This window comes from Stegostoma tigrinum, chromosome 6, assembly GCF_030684315.1.
Source record: "Stegostoma tigrinum isolate sSteTig4 chromosome 6, sSteTig4.hap1, whole genome shotgun sequence".
Classification (NCBI taxonomy): Eukaryota; Metazoa; Chordata; class Chondrichthyes; order Orectolobiformes; family Stegostomatidae; genus Stegostoma; species Stegostoma tigrinum.
In genome coordinates this window covers 63,686,602-63,710,962 of record NC_081359.1, presented here as the reverse complement: position 1 = coordinate 63,710,962, position 24,361 = coordinate 63,686,602, and the positions used below count along the sequence as shown (strand labels likewise).

The window sequence follows — 24,361 nt, the reverse complement described above, 5'->3', positions numbered from 1 at the left end:
AGTAGAGGAGACTCCTGAGATAATCTTATTTGCAAATTACTTTTGCAATTTGGACACAAGTGAGAGCAACAGTTTTATAGAGGAACGCAGTCAAGTCATCGGCACCACTGTACACAACTACAGTACAGAAGGTGAGAAAGAAAAGTGGAACAGCAATACAGATAAGGGATTCTCTAGTTAGGGGATTAGACAGGCTCTTGTGCAGCCATAAACCTATTACCAAATGGTAAATTGACTCCCTAGTGTCAAAATCAAGGAGGTCGCAGAATAGCTACAGGATATTCTTCTGGAGGAGGGTGAACAGCCAGAGGTCATGGACTAAGTTGAATGTTTAGACAAGATTGTACACAGTGAACATGGTGGGACAAAAGGAAAACCATATTCAACAATCTTGTTGGATTATTTTTTGAGGATGTTATTTGTAGCATTGGGCAAATGAGAACCAGTGTATTTGGATTTTCAGAAGGCCTTTGATAAGGCCCCACACAAGAGAAGTAAAAGAGAAAATAAAACCAGATTGTATGGAATTGTAGGAAATAGATGAATGTGGATTACAAATTGGTTCTGAGACAGAAAGCAGAGGTCATTCTCAGGATTGCAGGCTGGTATTGATGGGTCACTGCAATTCCGCAGATATTCACCATCTATATAAATGATGTGGATGTGATGTCTCCAAATTTGGTAATGACATGGAACTGCGTGGGAACGTAAATTGTGAAGAGTGCGCAAAGAGACTTCAAGAGGACATGGGCAGACTCAATGAATGTGCTAGAATATGGGAGATTGAATATAATGTAAATATGTACAGTTAGTCACTTCAGTAGGAATAAAGGGGCAGAATGCTTCTTAAATAATGAGAAGTTGCAAAGCATGGATGTCTGAAAGGATCTGGGTGCTCTTGTGCACGAGTCACTTGAAGAGTTAGTACGTAAGTGCAACAAGCAATTGGAAACAATAATCAAGATATTGGCATTAATTTCAAAGAAATTTGAGAAAAGAAGTAAAGATGTCTTGTTACAGTTGTATAGAGCCTTGATGATACCAAACCTGAAGTACTGTGTACCGTTTTGGTCTCTCTATCTACAGAAAGATATTCTAGCTAAAGAGGGAGATTAATGAAGGTTTACCAGACAAATCCTGAGATGGCAGGATTGTTGTAGAGGAGAAATTGAGGAAACCAAGCCTTTATTCTCAAGAGTTTCAAAGGAGAGGTAATCTCATTGAAACTTTCAAAATTCTTAGAGCATGACAGAAATAATAGACAGGATGTTTCATCTGGTTGCTCTCTCCTGAACCAGGTGACATAATCCTAGGGTAAGAGAGAGGACATTTACTTCACTCATAGGGAAGGGAATCTTTGGAAATCTCTACCCCAGAGATCTGTGGAAACTCAAGCATTGAGCAGGTTGAAGAAACTGGCAGGTTTCTGGAAACTAATGATTTAAGGGATGTGGAAACAGTGGAAGAAAATGACATTGAGCTGATTAACTGCAACAACCTAGAATGGCAGGACAGGCACAAATTGCTGAATGGTCTACATCTATTCCTCTGTTCCCCAGGATTACCATGTGCTTACTCATAGTTGTAAATAAAAACAAAGGGTCAATATTAGATGTGACAACAGTGAAAGAATGTTGAACTGACAGACATGGTTCTATCATCGTGGATAACCTGAGTGGATTTAAAGTCATTGGAATGAATTTCAGATAGGTTGTGATGACCTTTTCACCCCTCCAGCACGAGCATGTCTCACTGTGACTAAAATTGAGTACTTTATCTATAATTTATAGTTTCCCATTCGGCACTATTAATTTTTGCCTAAAGATAATGGAATAGAAATTGATATCCAACATGACCGTCTCTTAGGTATTAAGTGGCCACAATGATAAATTTAGCTGTGGGACAGGCCAGTACCAATTGCTGCATGTGTTTAGATAGCCTGTTCATAAGCAAGAGGTTAAGAGTTGCAAAATATCCATCCACACAAGCTTTTTCATTCTAAACTGACTTCAGGATGCAGATTTTCTTGGAGTGCCTTAGATCTTGATGGTTAAATCCCAAATTAAAATTTAATTCTGATGCAAGATAAGTGGTGTTCCAGAGAAGTGGACAATCTGCCTATTTTCTGCTTCCAGTTGCTCACTTTGAATGGATTTAAAGTAATGAAAACGTTCAAGGATGGAGTAGGGAAAATCAATCTGCATTGTAATCCAGTTGTCCCATCTGACCATTGACTGTACCCAATTGAATCTCCTGATGGAAGCATCAACATGAAAGACTCAAACTCAAAGTAAATCCAGCGCTCCCTGAATTTCCTTCTTTGTACCGACATATAATCATTCAAAACTCTGGACTGGAAATAATTCCTCTGAAGCTCACTGTTCAGTGTAGTATAAAGGATACATTTACAATTTCATTATGAACAGCAAAGCTGCACCCTGACCCTCGGGCATAGCATACAAAAAAAAACAGGATTTCTCTGTGCTAGTGGCTTGCTCACAAATGTTCAGTGTAAGCAACAGCATACCTCGCATGAACAAGACAACACTGACTGATTACACTCCCATCATGAGCTAGTTGGTGGTCATGGCATACTTCTTCATGGCCCTGACAAATAATCTGTCCTTATGCAGCCTTGAATTGCTGGAAAAAAGTTAAAATGGAGAGCCTGGAACTCATGGAGAGATCCTGTGCTGCAGAGATGGGGCAGAACAGGCCTTCCACCAAGACAACTCTGAAATTTCTGATCACTTTGGAAATACTATGATTAGAGTTCTTCAGTATTTTAGAATGGTGACCTCACAAATGAGAAAGACTAGGGATGTGTAATAATGGGGCCAATGGGAGTGAATAGAAAACAGGTCAAAAATTCATGAGATAACAAGGCATAGAGCTGGATGAACACAGCAGGCCAAGGAGCATCAGAGGAGCAGTAATGCTGCTTGGCCTGCTGGGTTCATCCAGCTCTATACCTTGTTATCTCAGATTCTCCAGCATCTGCAGTTCCTACTATCTCAAAAATTCATCTTTCTTTTGCTGTCTGGAAATAAAATTTATCACCAAGCTCCAGGAATCTGAGAGCCAAAATATTTGAAAACAGAATTACTCTTTACTGTTAGAATGCATAATAATTAGCAGTAAAATATGATTGTATGCTTACTTACATAGTTGACCACAATGCACAGATAAATGAATTTTATCATAATTATCCAGCATTCTCAGTTTCAAAACTAAATATATTCCTAAATTGCACTGATCTTTGTGTGACTTTGAAAGAAATAATTTTGTGAACCTCCATTCTTGATTAAAATAGTAATTTATTACGTATGATAAACCTGTATAGGTGCCAGCAGTGTCTTAATAGTTCTCTCCATTGTCTTTGCTACTATTTATTCCTCACACAATATTATTAAAACTGATGGTTAGTTAGCTGTAATCACAGCGTTGCTTGTGCATCCATGCTCTGCGTATTGTCTGCCGACTGCATTTCAAGAACAATTTAACTGCAGTAAAATGCTTTGGGATGTCCCAAGATCACGACAGACATATAATGCAAATCCTTCTTTGAACTTTGTATTTTGAAGGTTGAGGTCAATGAGGACAGGGGATGTAAGGGGTTAAGTACATGGCTGTACAGTTTTCTGAACTACGTTTCCAGTTTTTAATTTAGGTACTGCCATTTATTCTATTTCATATTTTGTGACAGATACTGTAGGCACTTGGCAAATGAAGTGTTGATGAACTTGTAAGAAAAGCTATCAATGGCAATGAACAGCTTGCACAATATCTAAGTTTTATTGAACAGACATGTGCCTTATGTCCATTACACCTGAAGGTGTTATAAAGTAATTCCCAAATATTCATATGTTCAAAACGGGTAACTATTTTCCAAAAGATAAGATTTAATTTGTTTGACAAACAGTAGTCTTGAATTATAAATTATGCTTTGGAGCAGGGTCACCTGTTGGGTTAAACATTGCGAGATACATATAAAAAACAATTTTTTCCCCTCCCTGGAATGAAAGAGATTGCTCATTCAAATACTGATATTTAGCATGTCTAGCTTTAATCGATGACTAAGCTCCAGGAACTTTTGTCTGGAGAAATAGCATGAACTTAAGTGGCTGCTCTAAAGAATGACGATTACTCACCATCGTCTATGATTGTCACGACAACCCCAGTGCCAGTTATATTTTTCTTCCATGCTGGCATCACATTGATGTCAAATCCCTTTGGCCCATTCGTCTGGCCAGTGTTAAACTGTAAAGAAAAATATTAACTATGAGGTTTACAGATGTTTTGTTGCACCAGAGCCCAGGAAGTTCTGAGAAGAGATGCCAAGAAATGCAAACATATTTTCAAAAATCTCCCCAAGGCAATCAGGAGATTTCAAAGTGCATGAATTAAATCTAATGAAAAGTACAACTGTACCCCGCTTGCCATCACAAAGGTTATCTAATATTCTATTGTGTGCTGTCAGTAGTAATGAAATATTACACCAGCTTTTCACAAAACCCATGCACATTTTGTACCTCTATCCATAACAAAAATAATAATCAGTATTCCATTTTGCTCAACACAGTAAATTCAAATTAGAAGATAGCTCCACTAAACACACATTAAAACATAAAAGGGTATCAGAGAGAATTGGAATACAAAAAAAAGAGTGCCCGAAAAAATATTGAAACAATATTGATTAAAGCAGTCAACAAATTGTTGCACTTTTCTGGTGTTAATTTTTCAATATCAAAGACGCATGAATATTGAAAATATACAGTACTCTAAATTTTGATGGTTTCAGGAGAATATTTATAACTTATTTGAAACAAAACTGTGAACAAAACAGTCAATACAGTCCCAAATGAATGCAGGATTTGATTTGACTTCAGGACCAGTATTGGTTGATGGTAAAATGGGAAGGCACTTGTGGTCAGAAATTGGGGAGATCATTCAAATATCTTGAGCAAAGAGATACCTAGTAAATTTTAGCTGCCTAACTTAATTATTGTGGTGTACCAAAAGTCATTAACTAGACTTTAGATATTTATACATGTGGGTATGAATCCTTACGAGATATGAGATGCCACAGCAGTTGTCAAATCTAAGATTCAGCGCCTGAGTTAATCATTACGAGTTGTTGTGATCATCTCTCTCACTTGAACCTTTAGCAAGGTTGCATCAAACATCAAACTGATTTTCCATATAAGGGTCAATATAGACTCAAAATTTCACAAAGACAAGAGCGAGCAGTGGGCTGTTTGCCTGTTTTCACATAGATATTTGCACTCTCAGGCATTTTGTTTAACAAAATGTAGCCAAAGTAGATTCCACGAATTTCAACTAGATTCTGCCGCATTTTTTAAGCTCTATAGTAAGGCACAAAGTTACCCAACACCACAACAGAAATCCAGGCCTGGATTTCGGCATAATGGAAACAAAGAACTGCAGAAATCTGTAACAAAATCAGAAATTGCTCAGCAGGTCTTGCAGTATCTGTGGAGAGTTAACATTTCAAATCCAGTGGCCATTTTTTTAGGTAACAAAGTATGGACCTAGATGAACACAGTAGGCCAAGCAGCATCTTAGGAGCACAAAAGCTGACGTTTCAGTCCTAGACCCTTCATCAGAAAAGCTTTTGAAGGGTCTAGGCCTGAAACGTCAGCTTTTGCGCTCCTAAGATACTGCTTGGCCTGTTGTGTTCATCCAGCTCCACACTTTGTTATAGCGGATTCTCCAGCATCTGCAGTTCCCATTATCTCTGATACAATTTTAACCATTCTTTAGATAGCTTGACTTGGGTTGGCAAGGAGGTGGGTGGTGACATGATGCAGCACCATCAACCTTCACAAGAATGGGTGGAACTGGGCATTTGATCTCACCCAGGCTCTTAAATACACCAATTCACATCTTCAAAAGGTGAGAGAGAAACCGGACCCCTCCAACGTTTTTTTTACCTTCCCAGGATGGGCTGGCCCAAATTCTAACAAAGAAGAGGAAGGCATGATCCTGAGCACGCAATGTAAAGGAAAAGGCAAAGAGACTTCGAATTGAGAACTGGCCTGAAGGAGACTGCAATTTTATAGACAAGCTATCTGTGCTTTCATCAGGGCAGATCTTGGCAGCAGCATACAGATGGCTACACACCAGAATCCTTACCCAAGCGACAGATGCTGTCTTCATTGAGGATGAATCAGATTCACAACTGTTGGGGCATCGTAGTCTCGACAGGTAATGGGTTTATTGCTTGGAGTAGTCAGGTGTTCCCTGTAATAACCTCTGGCAAGAGTCCTGGTCATTTTAATGCTCTGCTGTGCTCTCTGTGAAATGGCCCCCTACAGAACTGAGGACCGTGAGGACTGTGAAACCCTGTTATGGAGATGGTCATCAGATGAACTGTGAGGGCAGGAGGTAAGACAGGAATTACTGCAGGGACAGTAGGATAACACTAAATGCAGACATCTCTGCTGCATGCTGAGGTGGCCTCTTACTACCATCCACTTGGAAGAGAATCCTCCTGCTTTCCTCCTGTTGGGGCTCCTGACGTTCTGCAACATACCTTTGGTGCAATGGCAAGCTGTGGCACAATCCCTCTTCCCTTCAGAAAACCTGCAGCTTAAGACATGGCTGCATTGGCTGTCTAAAAACCCAACACCGTGTCTGCCACCAGCAGATTTAATAGGGCAGAAGATTGATCTCCATATCAATTAAGGGCTCATCACTGCAAAAATCTGAATCTCTGTCAACTCCCCACCACAGCCTGTTTTCTGACAGAAATGGATGATGTTTAGACGTTCTGAGGAAGGGTCACCGGATCTGAAACGTTAACTCACTTCTCTCCTCCTCAGATGCTGCCAGACCTGCTGAGCTTTTCCAGAAACTTTGTTTTTGTTGCTAATGTTTAGATGCTAGTGTAGAAATGTCAGCACATCAAAAAAAAAGCGCATCAGTCCTCATGAGGCCTCCTTATGATGGAATTGGTGAGTAGCAGACAACTAACAGGCATCCCCAAGCAACTTGCCAGCGGGAAGAAAGAAAAGGTCTGGTCATGAAATCAACCTTAATCCTCAAATAAGGCACAAGAGGGGAGCGAGAAGTTGGGCAACTGAGAAGGAGAGCTCTTCGGAAGGGGGTAGGGCCAAGAGTGGGAAGGAGGGAAGTTGACCATTGGGTCAAGAGGGAGAGAGATTGGGTTGGAAGATTATCAATGGCTGGGAGGATAGCAGTTGCTAGTGACTGGCAACATCAGGTAGGATCGACGTCAATTGCGATAGAAGTGATTATCTAGCAATAGTCTGGTTCACATTAATATGGGATTGGAAGGAGCATGTGTGTTCTAAGGTTGTTAAAGCTATTACTTTTTAAATATTACCTGAACTGCCGATACCTAGATCACATTTTTGTGATTTTATCTAGAGCCAATTACCTCCAGGCTATCCAATTTGCAGTGGAAGATTTAAACAGCAGTAGGCTCTTTACTTCAAATCAAAAGTGTCTAAGACCAAGTGAGTTTCTTTTTAACCAGCACCAGTTGGCAAGTGGTGTACTTAAATCTCCTATGCAATTCTTGATGGCCATACCTGAGATTTCGGGAACCACTTAGTTCCTGAAGAAAGGCGCTCTGTGGTCCTATGAGCAAGCAGAGTGTGGAGCTGACAATCTGCAGAGTGAATCATTTATGGAGGTACTGTAGATAACAAGTGTCAAGGTTGGATCCATATTGTGGAGGTCTGAAAGTTATTTTGTCTCCAAATAACTGAGATGGTCCAACTTCTTGACCACCAAAATAAATACACTAAATCCAAGAACAAAGGCATCAATATAAAACTATCTACAAAATGAGGCACTCCCAGTCTTTCAGGAGCTTATGGAATAGACAAATCGCTGTCTTCATGCTCTCCAACACGTCATTAATAGATGCATCAAGTAGCATGAGTGGCTATGGATAATTTTACTCACTTATTTTTGAGCAAAGATATGTTTAGTGAATCTCCCATCAACCTTTACATATCTTACAGAGTTTGAGCCCATTCTCAAGCTGAACTAGTGAAAACAGAAAGATTCAACCACTGGATTGCTAACTTGATTTACCTAAGCAGGGGTAGCAATTCACTGCAATAACTCTGGAATAGGGAAGGGAGAACATGCCAAAATTCTTGTTCCTGGTGCTTTCTAGAACTTAAAAGTGAAGAGGTGACTACAGTACGTACATCAGCACAAGCCTTTAGAGTTGAAGGAAGTATATGAGGAAGATATTAGGAGGTCACTAACACCTCGAGTTATGTCTCAGTAAAGGAAGGAAAAACCTGAGTGAAAATCAAACAGTTATCAAAGGTTATGTTTGCTCTGTAATCCTGTTCTACTAGTTACTAACCATATGAAACCACTAAGTGAGACAAAGAATAGCAGGTGCTGAGATCTGAAACAAAAACTGAAAGTGTTGGGGAAACTCTGCGATCTACAAGCATCTGCGTTGACAGAAACAGAGTTCAAGTTTTGAGTTCAGTGATCCTTAATCAGAATTAAAATCCTTCGTCTGAGAGAAGGTCACTGGACTCAAAATTTAACTCTGTTTTTCTCTCCACAGGTGCTGCCGGATCTGCCGCATTTCATCAACATTTTATTTTCCTATATGAAACACATTTTTTTAAAAAGGTTTCCACAATAGGTGGAATTTTCTGCTGCCTGGCATTGGAGAGGTACCATAATTCTTGCCATTCTTATGAAGTCATTGAGGACTTTCTCAACCTGCCACCAATTAAAGGCCTCCAGGGTCACGTAAGGGCCTCAATGCACACCTCCTTGGATGTCTGCCTTTCCTGTGGGTGAGAAGGCTGGCTAACATCTGTGAAACTAGAACAGATTGGTGTATGTAGTGGTGGTAGTATTTGGGGGTGGGTGTGGTTATGGAGACTGGCTCCATTTTCCCCAGTCTTGTCACAGCTGGGGAAGGGGGCTGGTATTTGAAAGCAATCCCCCTTCCCTGGCCTTCAACAGTCTTCTTCTTACACCACAGATCTCAGTCTTTCAGAGCCAGAAGCTAATTAGCCAGCATTGTCAAGCAACGGGGAGGGCTGAGAAACATGTCCATGATGCAGCAACTGGTGAGCAATTGAGTGAGTTCTCTCAGCAATTATCTCCTACCTGCATCTCTAACAGTGGTTCAGCCTGTTATCTAACACTGGACAGCCTCCTGTTGGCTCTCAAGTCCAGGAGCTTTCCCTATGTCCTTAACTGGAGTGGAATCCTGTTAAAATCTCCCTGAGACTCCAGCTTTCATCCAGATGGTGAGATTGTGACCCAGGAATGAAAACTCCACCCCTGGAGAGCTCTCTATGAATTTCAAGGCCGTAAGGTACAATTTACAGCTGTGCAATAAATGTATGCCCAGTGGTAAAAGAAAAGGCATAATCAGCATTCATTAAATTTCCTTCAGAGTATAACAATTAGAAAGCCCTTCACTCGAGCTGTGTCAAAACGTCACAAAGAAATCCCAACAGGATAAACTATCTACCATTCTGTGGTTTGGTGTGTTGATGCATCAAATTACTGCATTACCATCCGACCTAAGGATTGCTTTAGCAGTAATGCATCTTTATTATGTTCCTTTTAATTATATTAAAGGGAACATAATAAAGACATTGACAGGCCTTTGGCAGATGCTTTTATTCAGAGTACCAGCTTATTCCCGTAAAAGAATTAGTAACATAAAAGAGGTGGAACCTACAAGGAATAGTAAACATGTGGGCCCTTGAGTCTGGAATCAATCTGGATCCCCTTGTGCTAAAGACTGTATGGTTTTATTTCTCTCCTTGTTGTTACTTGGATTCAGTGGAAAAAGAACTGTTTCCAAGAAAAAGGTTGTTAGCTGCAATGTTGAGAAAAAGCAAGGAACCTGACACTCATTGCAAGTACTGTTTACAGAGTTGTTTGTTCAGACAATAGTGGAAGACCAGTTTGCGACTGAGATGGATCCAAAATTTTTTTAAACTTCATTAATGGGTTGCGGGCACCATTGGCTGGAGCAGCATTTAACTGGGCAGTTAGGGATAGGCGATAAGAGTCAAGCACATTGCTATGGGTCTGGAGACCCACGTAGGCCAGACCAGGTAAGGGTGACTTACTTCCCTAAAGGGTATTAGTGAACCAGAAGGGTTTTTCCTGACAATTGGCAATGGTTTCTTGGTCATCATTAGACTCTTAATTCCAGGTTATTATTGAATTCAAATTCCACCATCTGTCACAGTAGGATTTGAACCCAGGACCCCAGAACATTACCCGAGTCTCTGGATCAACACACTAGTGGTAATACCACTAGGCCATCGCCTAGTCTGCCTACTGTGTACATATGGACATTAGGCTGGCTACAAATAGCTGATTGGTCTGTGGATGGGTAGCCAGTTAGTGATTTTAAAAGCTTTCTGCCTACCATCAACTATGTGATTGGCTGAACAGCTTGGGAGCTTGAATGCTCAAGCAGAAGCCATTGGACCTCTGGAGGAGGAGGAGCTCTTTTTGCTCCCCAGTAAAAAGCATCTCAAGTCTGAAGGCAGCCATTTGATTTCCTCTTTCCAGTTGTTGTAAGCTGGCATTTTTAAATCAATATGTCAACAACCTTTATAAGTGCAAACTAGTCATCCTGAGCTTCCTGCAAACAAGTAAAAGTATCTGGAGAAAGAATGTCATGAATCAGTATTCTGATCAGAACAGGGAATTTCTTAGCAGAACCTGCGAACATGAGCCTCTGAACTTCTTTTCCGGTCTTTCCCTCCATCCATAACAGCCATGTTTTTCTCATGTCCATGTCTGTCTGCATGCATGTGTGTGCAGGTGAGAGAGAGGGGCGATGGTGGAGAGATAGTTTGTAAGAGGGCTAGAGTTTGACTAGTAAAGTTATGCACTGATGGTTCACAACTGTTTATATGTAGCTAGAATTTATTTAATTCTTTCAATTTTTTTTAAGTAACTGAAACATGGTCTGTGCTTTCTGTCAATATGGGTCTTAAAGACAGGGAAATTGGGGAACTCTGCATAAGTTAACTTTTTGTTTTACTTTTCTCACAACTGTGGGAACAGCGGGGGGCTTGATTTCCAGCATTTTACCCCAGTGAAATGTAAATCCAGCCAGTCTTGCCAAGGTTTGTGTAGCCCAGGGAAGAGAACACCTCATGGAACTGCCATGGAAAGAAGTTAGGAATCCCAGTGGACCATTATGACCTGGTGTCATCACAGAAGAGATCCTCCTCAATGTAAATGTTCTTCCAAGAGGACAGCAGAGGAGGGTTCCTCAACTTGAGCTCATCCTCTCCAACTGCCTTTTTTTTCTTCTTTTGTCATTTTTTTTCTTCTTTACAAAGTTTTAATTTTCTCTAATTACCTTCTGGACAGAGCTCAGTCATGGACTGAGCAGTGGTGACAGCAGCGGCAGGATGATTTGGTCGTGGGCCACGGACCCAGCTGGTGTGCCTGGGCAGGATTCTGACGGTCAGCAGCATGGTGGCATGGGTGTGGCTGTAGACCCATTGCAGGATCCAGCAGGTATTTGGGAGCAGGCAGTCTGGGGCACCCAGCGGAAAGAGCAGGAGAAGGCAGCCGAGGTCAGGGGGGCGAGCCTGAACCCGAAGTGAGGAGTGTGAGCTCAGCACAGCCAGGTGCTTATGGACCGTGGTGCTGAACTGTTAACTGCATTTCTTTGTTTTTCTACTTTTTAGTCAGAACGACTGTGATTAACTTTTTAAACTTTGTTTTTCTTATTTTCCTGCTCAGTACATTAGATTTTGTATTTGAGTATCATTGTACCTAACATGGCACCGTAAGTGGTGACTAGTAAATTTTTTACTACACTTGCGTAAGTGCGACAATAATTCTCATTCAACTCAATATAAAAATATTGTTAATTCTTGATGGTGGGCTCCACATCTAGCTCCTCAGGTGAACTCCACTTACAACTCTTGTTGGAATGTAATACAGCAAACTTTGCTTTAACTGGCATCTCATGAACCGGCATTCTTGATAAAACACACACACCTCAAAATACCAGAAGTTTGCTGTTTTATAAGGATTTGTGCAATGTCTAAGTAGTCAGTTGAGGGCATGAGTGAGAAAGCTCTCTGCCATTAAATTTTATTTAAGGCAAAGTTGCATGATGAAAGTGACTCATGCAGTAAATGAAGTAGAACCACTATATTTTATGTACTAAATAAAGTAAATATGTATTTCCCTTGCATTATGTTTCTATAACCTAGTGTGTGTCTTTATATTGATTATGTGGACCTCTTGATTAACCAGAATATTTGATCAACTAGCACATTTCTGGTCCCATAGGTGCTGGTCAATAAAAGGTTTGCTGTGCTCACTTTGCTGCTTTGTACCAACTTGCTGATATGCCACCATGCTGAAATATAGGAACTCCTATTGGGAATGCACTGACCTGCTCAACTCTGCTGCAACCCACTCCTTATAAGACTTAATAATTACTCTTAGACCTGAGCCCTGACATATATTTGACTAGTCACAACTGCAAATTTTAGCCTTTTATAGTTTAAACAAATTCCCTTCTAATCAGGTTACACACAAATTTGCTGTTGTCTGGTTGTCAGGTTAAAACTACAGTAGTAATCATGATGATTCTAAAAGGAATGGTATGTTATTTAGAATGTCTAGAACAGCACAAAACATTCATTGATGGTTATTTCTAGGAAGATTTTATAAGTGCCTTTGAATCTCTGTTAGTGAAATACTAACAAGGGAGATTAAATTCGGCTGAACCTGACTGCCAATAAACATGTTTTGAGTGAAGACACATCTGAAAATCATAATTAATCATGAGTATTTTGGCTGCTCAAACATAGCCAAAATTAAATTGCAACTGGGAGCATTTTGAAATGGTGGGTCTATTGATATTGGTCAGTTGTGGGGCAAAATGTGCTGTGCCCCATGTGTATAAAGGAACCAGCATCAGGGTGCCAAGTCTTGCATCAGAATTGCTGGGTGGGTACATCTTGATGTCAATTTCTGTAAGGCTGATTTGACACATGTTCTGCCAACATGAACTAGCCACACATTTCAAATGTTTTTGACCAATCTTGCTGTTGCAATATTTGTGGAAGCCCTGTCATACTTGACTGGAGGAGTTTTGACGACTTGAGAGGTTTTGAAGGGGGTGGTGCAGCATCCTAACAAGGTGTTGAGAAGAATTTCCTTTCCTTTGTGCATAAAGGCTTTTCAGATGGACGACAGTATAATGTAGGGTATACAGGCTGATTTGATCTCAGTAGGATAATAGGTTGGCTCAAATTTGTGGGCCAAAGGGCCTGTACTGTGCTGTACTGTTCTACATTTCAGCGAGATATAGGGTATATCTTCACAAATCCTCTTGGGTTGTAACATGACACAAAATGAGGGGAAACTGAGTGCGCAGAGGTGTAGGACTCTCTAGAGACACCTCTAACCACTGAGGGACTTCAGAAAGCATTTCTTCATGAAAGCCGGGAATGATGGCTGAGGCAATATAATTCAGGAATGAGGTGGTCACTAATCTGTTCCATCTCCTTCAACAAAGCCTACAGCTGCGAGCATGTTGAGGATGATATTGTCAGATTTCAACGTATTCTTCCAGGTGGAATCAGGCAAATTAGCCAAAAGAGGTGAACATCTATGCAAATGTGAGAAATTGGAGTGGGAGTGGGCCAATCAGCCATTCAAGCTTGTTCTGCTATTCAATATGTTCATGGTTCACCTGACTGTGGTCTCCATTTCCTCCCTGCTGCCAGCACTCTCTGCCTCCCTTGATAATTAAAGATCTATCTCTACTTCAAAAATATTCAGTGATCCTGCCTCCACTGCTCTCTGGAGAACAGAGTCCTCAGGCACACAACCCTCCTGAGAGTTTCCTGATTTCTGTCTCCTCACATTCTTGAATAGAGCAATAACATTCACCGTTTTCCTGTCTGGTGACATCTCTCTACATCTAGGAAAATGAAAACTAACACACCCACTCTCTCAACAAGCCATTTGTACAAGACCTTAGGATAATATCCAAGAGGTCCTGGGGACTTGTCAGAGCTAATTTTCTCTGCATCCTATCCTTGACGATTGTAATTGTTTTAATTTCCTCTCTTGCTTTCAACTCTCAATTCAAAGCTAATTCTTGGATGTTATTTCCGTTGTCTTACGGTGAACACAGATGCAAAATATCTGTTCAATTTGTTCAACATTCCTTTTTCTCCCATTATTAATTCACCAGACTTAATCCCTAGGTAAAAAATTAACTTAATTTACGCGTTTTCTTTCTAAATTCCTGTAGAAATTCATTACGTACTTTTATATTTCAACTTATTGCTCTCATGCTCTAATTCCTACCTTTTTATTCTTTTAGTCATTTTTTCTGTTTCTTGTTTTCTGTCCAATTTTTTGATCAAGCACTAATCTTCACAGATTTGTGCACCTTAATGTTCAATTTGCTTCCAATTTTTCCCCTTCCTCAGCCATGTGAAATAGTCTGCTTTCCCTGGAGTCTTTCTTTCTCACTAGAATGCATTTTGCTGATGGTTTCAAAACGTCTCTTTAAATGTTTAGTACTGCATCGCTACTGGCCTCTCTCAAGATAAGTTCCCAGGTTTGCTGTCTTCATACCCTTATAATTGTCCCTATTTAAGAAAGGGTGGTGAATTTGTGGAATTCTCTACCCGAATATAGTTGTTCTGGGGACACTGTGTAAACTGAAGGTGGAGGCAGACAAATTTTTACTGAGTAGTTAGTTTAAGAATTCTGAAGTAATCATTTACCAACGGCAAGAAAGTGGAGTTGAGGTAAAGATGCGATCAACCATGCATATGTGGATGGTGAGCAAACCCCAGGGGGCTGAACTAACTACTCTTGCTTCTAGTTCTTAAATTATGTTTTTACCTAACAGTAAAAATACTGTAGGATAGAGCATTTGGGGGAGAAATAAGGTAAGGATGTAAGGTATGTACAGTAATGATCATGGGTAATTTTAATTTACATACAGATTGGGCAAATCAGATTGGCAAAGGAGCCTGAAAGATGATTTTATAGTGCGGTTTTGGGACATTTTCTGAGAGTAACATATTCTATAGCCATCCAGGCAGATAGCAGGCCCATCTAGGTTTGTTAATGCGCAATGAGGTACCAGTGCCAGGATTCAGGGCATAGGCTCAGGGTAAAGAGGAACTTGTGGTGCTCCACGTGAGACGTAGGTAGGATTAGCAAAGTGGTTGTTCTTGGGGACCATGAGCCACCAGGAACTAAATTAAAAAGCAGACACTCAAAGATAATAATAATATCTGGGTTAATAGTTGACCAACAAGTAAATCAGTATAGGATAGTCAGAATTAGAGAACTAAATGCACAGCTGAAACATTCACAAGGAAGAAATGAGTTTTGATTAATGGGCACTGGTAAACTGTGGACTCCACCATTGTGATGGCCTTTAGTTAAACCACAGTGGGATCTGTGCTCTGGTAAGTCATACACCTAGAGCAGTTGAAAGGGCTTCAGACTAAATTGTGGGGCAGGCATCAAATGAGGAAAGGTGTGGTCAATTAGAGGCAAAACAAGGCAAGACTGCGAGGTAGAAACAAGGAAAAAGATAATCAGAACATGAAAGAAAGAAGACAGCATACAAATTTAAGACAGTGCTAGCTGATAAGATTAGGAGTCATGAAATATATTATTAAAGGCTCAATATCTAAACACATAATACTTGTAACAAAATTGATGCGTTGATAACTGTTCTGGTAAAAAGTATGTCTGACCTGAATGTCAATTTACAGCCATGTGTCTCCAATGCTAAAGATGGTCTCCAAACATCCAAATACATGAAATTTGGAAGGACAGGAAGTATTGTAAAAGGGGTGGGGTAGCTGTAATAATTAAGGATAACATTAAGACAATAGAAAAAGATTATCTTAATTCTAAAGATCAATATTTAGAAGGCAGAGATTAGAACAAATAAGGATAGGTAGGCATGCGGTTATGTGTGAACAAGAACATCATGCTGGTGAATGCTATCCCAGCAATTGTTATGATAACTTCATCCTAAGCAAATAAACCTGTGTTGCAGTGTAAGCAAAGACAGGATCCACCAGATACTGTCTCACAAATGGGTTCACAAGTACAGCCACAGACTGGATCACTAGTTTCAGACTGGTGAAAGTGGCCTCTAAACTCTAATGAAGCCCTGTGCCCAGTTGAAGTCAGGCACCCCCAAGCTCTTTAAGGGTGGTGGCAGGCCCAATGGCAATCCTGCTGACTCAGCACACCCTGTATGGGATAATATATATTCAGAATTGTATGGAAAGTACCATTATCTGAGTGAGTGGCTGCAAGAGTTGCATCAAGTGACAATGCTTCTTCAGCAAAAAGCCTCAATCTTCCTCATGAGGCTACTGTGGTCTGCCAGGCAACAGCTCTTGGACATTTGATCTTAACCACCATTGTGAAGTTGCTTAGCTTCTTGCAGCACTGCAGATTGGCTTCAGATATGGTTCCACCCATCCCCATTCCCTTCTCCAGGTGGGTATTGCAGGTGTCTTGACAACCTACATGGCAGAATAACTACTCTTTATTTTAACTTTTGTGCTAATGTCTCCAGTGCCATATTGTAGAACCTTGGAGAGTCCTCTCTCTCACCCATTGGCCTTTCATCTGTGCTTCTCCTTGTAGACACTTCCTCCACAAATGTTCTGTGACAACTTTTGTAGTGCAGCTCTCCTTTAAAATTATCCAAATAGCTTAAACATGAGTTCGTCACACAAACTGCTTGGCCTTCTGCTGAACATGAAGACCATCAACAGTGTATTGGGTACTGGGCTGCATGCTGAAATCGATGGAATGAGGAGGTAGCATAGGCTGGTATTTTGCCTGCTGCAATGGGACCAGATGCAGGGTAATCACAGATTCTGACTTTCACATCTGATGACTGAACTGATTTTATCCCTCCCAAGTTCTCCAATTAACTATTTGGTCCTTAGAAAGATAAGAACATAAGAACTAGGAGGAGTAGGCCATCTGGCCCCTTGAGCCTGCCCAGTCATTTAATAAGATCATGGCTGATTTTTTTTGAGACTCAGGTCCATGTACCCGCCCACTCACCATAACCCTTAATTCCTTTACTGTTCAAAAATTTATCTAGCCTTGCTTTAAAAACATTCGGCAAGGTATATTCAACTGCTTCACTGGGCAGGGAATTCCACAGATTCAAAACCCTTTGGGTGAAGAAGCTCCTCCTGACCACAGTCCTACATCTGCTTCCCTTTATTTTGAGGCAATGCCCTGTAGTCCTAGTTTCACCTGCTAGTGGAAACAACTCCCTGCCTCCAACTTATCTACTCTCTTCACAATCTTATATGTTTCTATAAGATTGCCCCTCATTCTTCTGAATTCCAATGAGTATAACCCCAGTCTACTCAGTCTCTCCTCATAGTCCAACCCTCTCAACTCTGGAATCTACCAAGAGAATCTCCTCAGCACCCCCTCCAGTGCTAGTATATCTCTCTTCAAGTAAGGAGACCAAAACTGCACACGGTACTCCAGGTGTGGCCTCACCAGGGCCCTATACAGCTGCAGCACAGCCTCCCTGTTTTTAAACTCCAACCCTCGAGCAATGGCAGACAAAATTCCATTTGCCTTTTTAATTACCTGCTGCACCTGCAATCCTACTTTTAGCGATTCATGCACAAGGACACCCAAGTCCCTCTGCACAGCAGCGTGCTGCAGTTTTTTACCATTTAAAACATAGTCCATTTTCCTATTATTCCTACCAAAGTGGATGACATCACACTTATCAATATTGTACTCCATCTGCCAGGCCTTTGCCCACTCACTTAGACTATCTATATCCCTCTGTAGACTTTGTGTCTTCTGCACACTTTGCTCTACCACACACCTTAGTGTAATCTGCAAATTTTGACACACCACACTGATGTCAGAATGGAAATAAACCCACTATGTTACTTGTAAATACTCTGGAATATAGCTCAAGACACACTGTCGACTGAGGATGATTATTAAAATAGAGCACGAACCATTAAAGCAGGTGGACAGAAAGAACATTAATCACAGAGCTAATAAAGTTGATCAACGCATGTTTTAGATTTTAAGAGTATATAAAAATTTATGCCGCTGAGCCAGATCAAAACACAATCAAAGAACTAGCTGGGCCGGAGTTGAAATTTTCCTTTTAATGTTTCCTTTTGTGCTGCTTAAAGGAAAGGTTTCCTTATTTTGGAAACAGTTATAATATTCCATACTCTTTTCAGAATATCACATCAGTTAAGCCATCCTTTCATCTGTAATGTTGCCAGAAATAGATTCAGCCCAAAAGTGAAGGAAGTTAGTAAATCTAAACCAAATGAGGGTTAGATCTATTAAAGATGTAAACACAGTCGTTCTGGCAAACAATGGCATCAAGTCCAAATGAACACAATATGCAATATGTGTAACAGAAGCCTGTAGTGTTTACAAGGAAGGACTGTAATTGAAGAACACAATGTCTGAAACTGTATTCTAAAATCAGAAACTAGGATTAAAAAGTACTGGATCCTAAAAAAAAACTTACCCAATGCATTAGTTAAACAAGGAAATGTAATCTTCATGGATTAATGATGTACAGTCATGTTACCAGAGGGTCAGTAAGGTAGGCTGGATGAAATGAGAAGTTTTAACAATAATCTAAAGGGAGGTTAAAGAATTTATTCTACAATAAAAAGAAAGTATATACTGAATTATGCAAGACCAGATCAAATATGTAAATTGAAGCCAGTTTGTCAGCTTCACAAATCATTTATGGGATATTTAGATTTTAGTTGCCAAATATCCGCCAATTTAACAAAGGCATCAGCAGATGTAAAATTACCTACGCCTCTGTTAAATCAGTGGTCAGTGAGCATCAGATGTTAAGCAACTGGAAGGGGTTTAATGATGCGGCTGCTCACTGCTGTAAAACTAGAGCAAACCCCACATTACATTTCTCTGGGAGGCCCACTGCTTTTTTCCCCCCAAGACAGGCAGGACGCCTACTTGGACAGCCTCACATCAGATTAGGCCCTGAACTGGACAGAAATCCAAACCCTCAAGAGTTGCACATTCATCCAAGGCTCTCCATACCAACTACATTGAGACTTCGATTGACCTGCAGCTTAGAAGGTAACCTTCCACCCTTCCCCCTCAGAGTTTGACTGCTGAATGGGGAGGAAGTAGGGGCAGGAGGTTGGGAAGGGTGAGGTGACGGGAATGTTGTTGGGAAGGCAGTAATATCTCCAGACTGCACCCTCCTGACCAATTACCCACATCCTCCAGACCCCTAGCTCCAAGCTTCATGGAGCCTGGTTGCAGTTAAATTCCGTGCAGTGTCACTGAGAAATTTTAGTCCAAAATTTTACAATGTTTCCCATTTTCAATTAACTCATGGAACTCAGAAGAAAATGGTTCTCATGATGTTGAAAATTTACTCTTAATATTAGAACAAACTGCAATATGTGAATCAGATTAAGTAGAAAAATATATTATTCTGTTTAAAGTAAAACAAGTGGGAAAATTAAGACAAGTCATGAATTTATTTGGTTAAACTGTGCATTAAGTATGTATTTTCAAGTGTATAGTATTACGTTAATAAAGTAGATTATAATATGTTGTTCTAATGCAGTCACATTGGTAATTTTTACCACAGTTCGCATTCGTTTAAATTTAAGACATGAGGCACATTGTTATTTCTCAAAAGTGCCAGCGAATTAATGGTTAATATCAACAATTACTTCCAATCCTTGCTAGTTATTAAAAGCTGTATGAAGGTATAACCTCAGGGTCATTTCCCCACCCCCAACTCTGAAATAAAATTGTCTGTCAAGGAGTTTTAAAAAATGTACTGATTCTATTATTGCAGTTACAAATAGACAGCCACTAACTTAATAAATCAGCAGGTAGTATCAAACATTCTCATGGAATGATGTGACAAATGCTGACATATAATCTGTAGGAGGCTTTAATGGCCTAAAGTCCCCCCTCCCCCATGGCTCTGGTGAGTTTTTATACAGAATGTAGGTGTGAAATATCTGTTCGGTCCAAAAGACACAGGGAGGTAGCTTGGGGTGCTCGTGCTTAAAGGGGCACAATATCAGAACAGTTAATCAGTTTGACTGCAAGTAATTACCAATACCATTTAAATTTCAATTAATCATAATTGCTAAATTGAAATTCTCCCTTTACAGTATTTAAGAGAGATTGTGGTAAATAATTTAATTTTAACATTATCAGGAAATGTATGAATTATCAGTTGAAACCATAATATTATCAAACGCAAAGCTGTAGTCATTAGTTAGGTATCATACCTCAGTGGAAAATGGGATTTAAATTCAGTTTATGCAGAGCTAAATTTATCAGTTTAAAAAAAACTCAACATTTTGTTTTGTAATGTTGGTCCTTAAAAGAAGCATTGTCATTCAAAAATAGGGCTATACATTTTACTCCACTTATACGTGAAATGTACAACTTCAAACTAAAAGTAGTAGGAAAACTATGTCAGTGTTATGCCGAAATTCATATTTGTAATCTTTAAGCCACATGATATAACATTTAAATCCTTGAGAGCATTCGTAAAAACTGTACATTTTTAAAATGAGCTTTTCGTGGAAAGCCGTTATAGCAGAGGTCAGGATTTTAAATGTGAACACATGCTATGAAGGAAGCCATGCAGGAATTAAAAAAAAACTTCCTTGTTTTGTTAGTTTAGATTCTGAAAGAAGCTTTTGTGTGTAAAGATGTAACTTGAGTCCAGGCCTGGAGCTATGCCCTGTGGTACACAGGCCACTATTTCTGTCCCAGTACCAGTGTGAAAGAAGCTAACAAGCATTGTATCTCCAGCCTGACAGCAGATTGTGTAAGAAATAATTTACTTTAACCATGGTGATTTTAAAAAATCCTTTGTGCCATTGCACTTTGTTTATTAAATAAGAATGATTGAACACTACCGATCATGATAATGCATTAAGATCTATTTAGATATGATTCTTTCAGTCATTGAAGGCATATTCAGTGATGTTGTTCAAACATTGCCCACTTCATTTCCAATTCCCATCTGTTTCCCTCTTGCTGATTTTATTTGTTAATATGGCTTAACCAGCTTCATTGATTACCATGCCATCTTGACAGACGAGTCATATTTGCCATTTTGAGCTGAAGAAAACATTCATTTTGATCTAAAAGGCCAGAATATTCTTTGCTTTCCTGCAGAAGTTACAGGTAAACCATTCAGAGTAGTTTGTTTTGTTTTTTTTTAAAAAAATGTCAGGAGAGCTATTAGGCTGCTTATCTGTCTTTTTGCTTTGGCACGTGAATACTCCCAGCTCAGCATGCCATGTGTCAAATCTATCATTTGATATGTCAGCAACCATAATTCCCTCTTTTGTCACCAATTTTGACCAAAGGATGAAAAATTGCTGTCACACACCGGCAAAATTATTGTAGAAAAGGGCAAGCCTGTCTTTAGGTGTAAACCAAGGTGAAACACAGGGAAACTCTCTTTAGATTAGGTTTGAGCTAAGAGAATATTGATCTGTATGCTGAAAATTGTTGATTCCTGGGAACAGGAGATGACAAATGGTAGCAAACAAAAAAAAAACGAGACTCTCCAAGGACATTCCAGATGTACTGTGTTGACTGGAAGTATCTGTTTAGTATTAGTAGAACCTACTTGTCCCCAGCAGGAATTGAACTTGGCTTCTGCCAGACTTATTTTTGTCTGTAGCTTCCCAATTCAATCTAATTTCCTCATTGCTGTGTTTAACTTGGTTTCACATGAGTTTTTTTTCTTTTTGCGAATGAAATAAAGTGGATTAATTGGAGTCATCAACGCGAAAATATTAAAGCATTTATTAAGAAGAAACTAAGATCTTTCTTCTTTACGGATTTGAGAACATGTTGGTAGCTTTTCAACAAATGATAATTAAAATGAAATGATTATATATTGTTGCACTAAAATAATCAAGAACCGCTATTGATTAATGATGCAGTAATTAAGATGCAATTATCTTGCTCCCAGGTTTATCCACTGTTTATTAATTTCAAAAACATATACGGTATAATTTTGCTTAATTTTGACCAGGTGCTTGATAAATACTTAGACATTGGCATTTCAACTGTACATGTGTTGTACAAGTCTTAAAGGATCTGAATTGTTGAAATGATCCATCATAACAGTCTGTGTTGCCCAAAATGTTACTGAGCAACTACACAGTGATAGCATTTGGAACTCACTACAGCTGTAATCAATTACGTATCAAACAAAATCCTGACCACTTTTTAAATAATGTTCTGAACAACAGGCAATAAAAATTATCAAACATTTGAAAGAAATTCTTATCTAGAGAAGGTGGAATAGTGGATGGGACCGCTGAAATGTTGTTATTGGTGAGATTTGAAAAAAAAACATAATGAGGGGAACTCCCATGTGATAAAAATGATTTAATTGGCAGAGGGTAGTGGAGATGACTGTAGATAATCTATTATAGTGATAATGAATTTGTGTATTAATGGCTTGGGTTTGGGGAGATGTTAGCTTATGCACAGTTATGCCTCTAAATTTGCAAAAGATCTGTAGATTTTCTCCCATGCATGTTTTTTTTATAATAATTAGGAGACTGCCTGTAGTATTGTTTACAATGAATTGGAGGACACACTGACTTACAGTAATGATGTTATCAACAAAGCGTGACACACAAAGTGCTACATAATTTAAATGTGATAGTTAAAGGAAATATGTCCTACACACATGACTTTTAATATATAGTCAACATTTTTCTGTAATGTCGCTCATTGTTAGTCAAAGGAAACAGTCTTTAAAAACAGTAAGGTTGTTACTGGACATTTCTTGTTGAAAGTAAATTTGATACTTTAAGGAAATATGGTATATTTATAGGAAGTTTTCTATAATAAAACACATTGTGATTCGAGGCCTTGAATATTGCTGTTAGCTGAAATGCAATCTCAAAGCTCCTTGCCATTTTGACTTTGTGTTCAGATAATTAACCACAGTCCACAATTAACATGGGCTCCTCTCTCCTTTAGACAGTGACACAAGTAGCATTCTAGACATCGTAGATGATAGCATAAAATTACTAAGGAATATTGATAGGCTATGTGAATGGGCAAAACTGTGGCAAATGGAGTGTAATGTCTGGAAGTGTGAGGTTATCTATTTTTGACCAAAAATTAATAGATCAGGGTACTTCCTGGATGATGTGAAGCTACATACAATGATAGCCCAAAGAGATTTGGGTGTTCACCTGCATAAAATGTCACAAATAAGTACAGAAATTAATCAAGAACGCTAATGGAATGCTGGCCTTTATAGCTATAAAACTGCAGTACAAGAATGTAGACGTTATGCTGGAATTATTCAAAATCCTGGTTAGATCCCACTTGGAGTACTATGAGAAGATGCGGGTTGGAGGGAGTTCAATGTAGGTTTCTCTGGAAGTTCTTGAGAAGATTAAGGGGTGGCCTGATTGAAGCCTTCTTTATATTAATGGGAAAAGACAGGGTAGATAAAGATAAAGTATTTCCACTGGTTGAGGATTCTTAAGCTAGAACATAGCCTGAGAACTTCAGCCAGAACATTCAGGAGAGACTTAAGGAAGCATTTCTACACATAAAGGATGCTGGATGTTTTGAAACACTCTTTCCACAAACAACAATGGACCCGTTGTTAAATTTGAAATCCAAGATAGATAAATTTTCAATAGGCAAAGGTATTAAGGGATATAGGCCAAAGGCAGGTAGATGCAATTAGGCCAGAGATCAGCCATGATTGCAGTGAATGGTTGAACAGGCTTGAGGGGCAGAATGGCCCATTCCTGTTCCTGTGATCCTGTGTTAATTAGCTCAATATGGCTTGAAGAGCAACATAAAAGGTGTGGATCAAGTCAAGGAGGCACATCTTATGATCATATACAACCCGTATGGGGCTTAATCTGTGCCAATGGTGTCACAGTGTTGGCATTACACTCAAGCCATCTAGCCGACTGAGGTAAACAAGCCACCAGTAGTTTTCTTTCAGAAATGGAGTGAGCTGCAGGTTTACTGATTACTCTGCTTTTAGTTTCTATAATCCTCAGATTATCAAAACATTGTGACTGTTTTATACAATAGATTACTACATTCGTAAGATTGACTTTGCCATCGCACTAACATGCCTCAGTGATAATAAACAGATGCAACTCCAGAGCACAGAGGGAAAAAAAAAGTAAGCTATTTTACTTAATGAAGGCAATAATGTCTCAAAAGAAACAGCTATGGAACAGAAGACAAAGAGTTGGGAATAAAGGAGCAATTTTCAGCATGGCATTTT

General features: G+C 39.5%; 1 protein-coding gene across 1 annotated transcript in view; it reads right to left on the bottom strand.

Moving 5' to 3' along the window:
- Window positions 1-24,361, bottom strand: part of LOC125453120 (PC3-like endoprotease variant B) — a 1,374,573-nt gene that overhangs the window by 407,156 nt on the left and 943,056 nt on the right. The window contains exon 6 of the mRNA XM_048532258.1: window positions 4,152-4,260. Coding sequence (XP_048388215.1) covers window positions 4,152-4,260 — 109 coding nt within the window. The remainder of the gene's footprint in view (window positions 1-4,151; window positions 4,261-24,361) is intronic.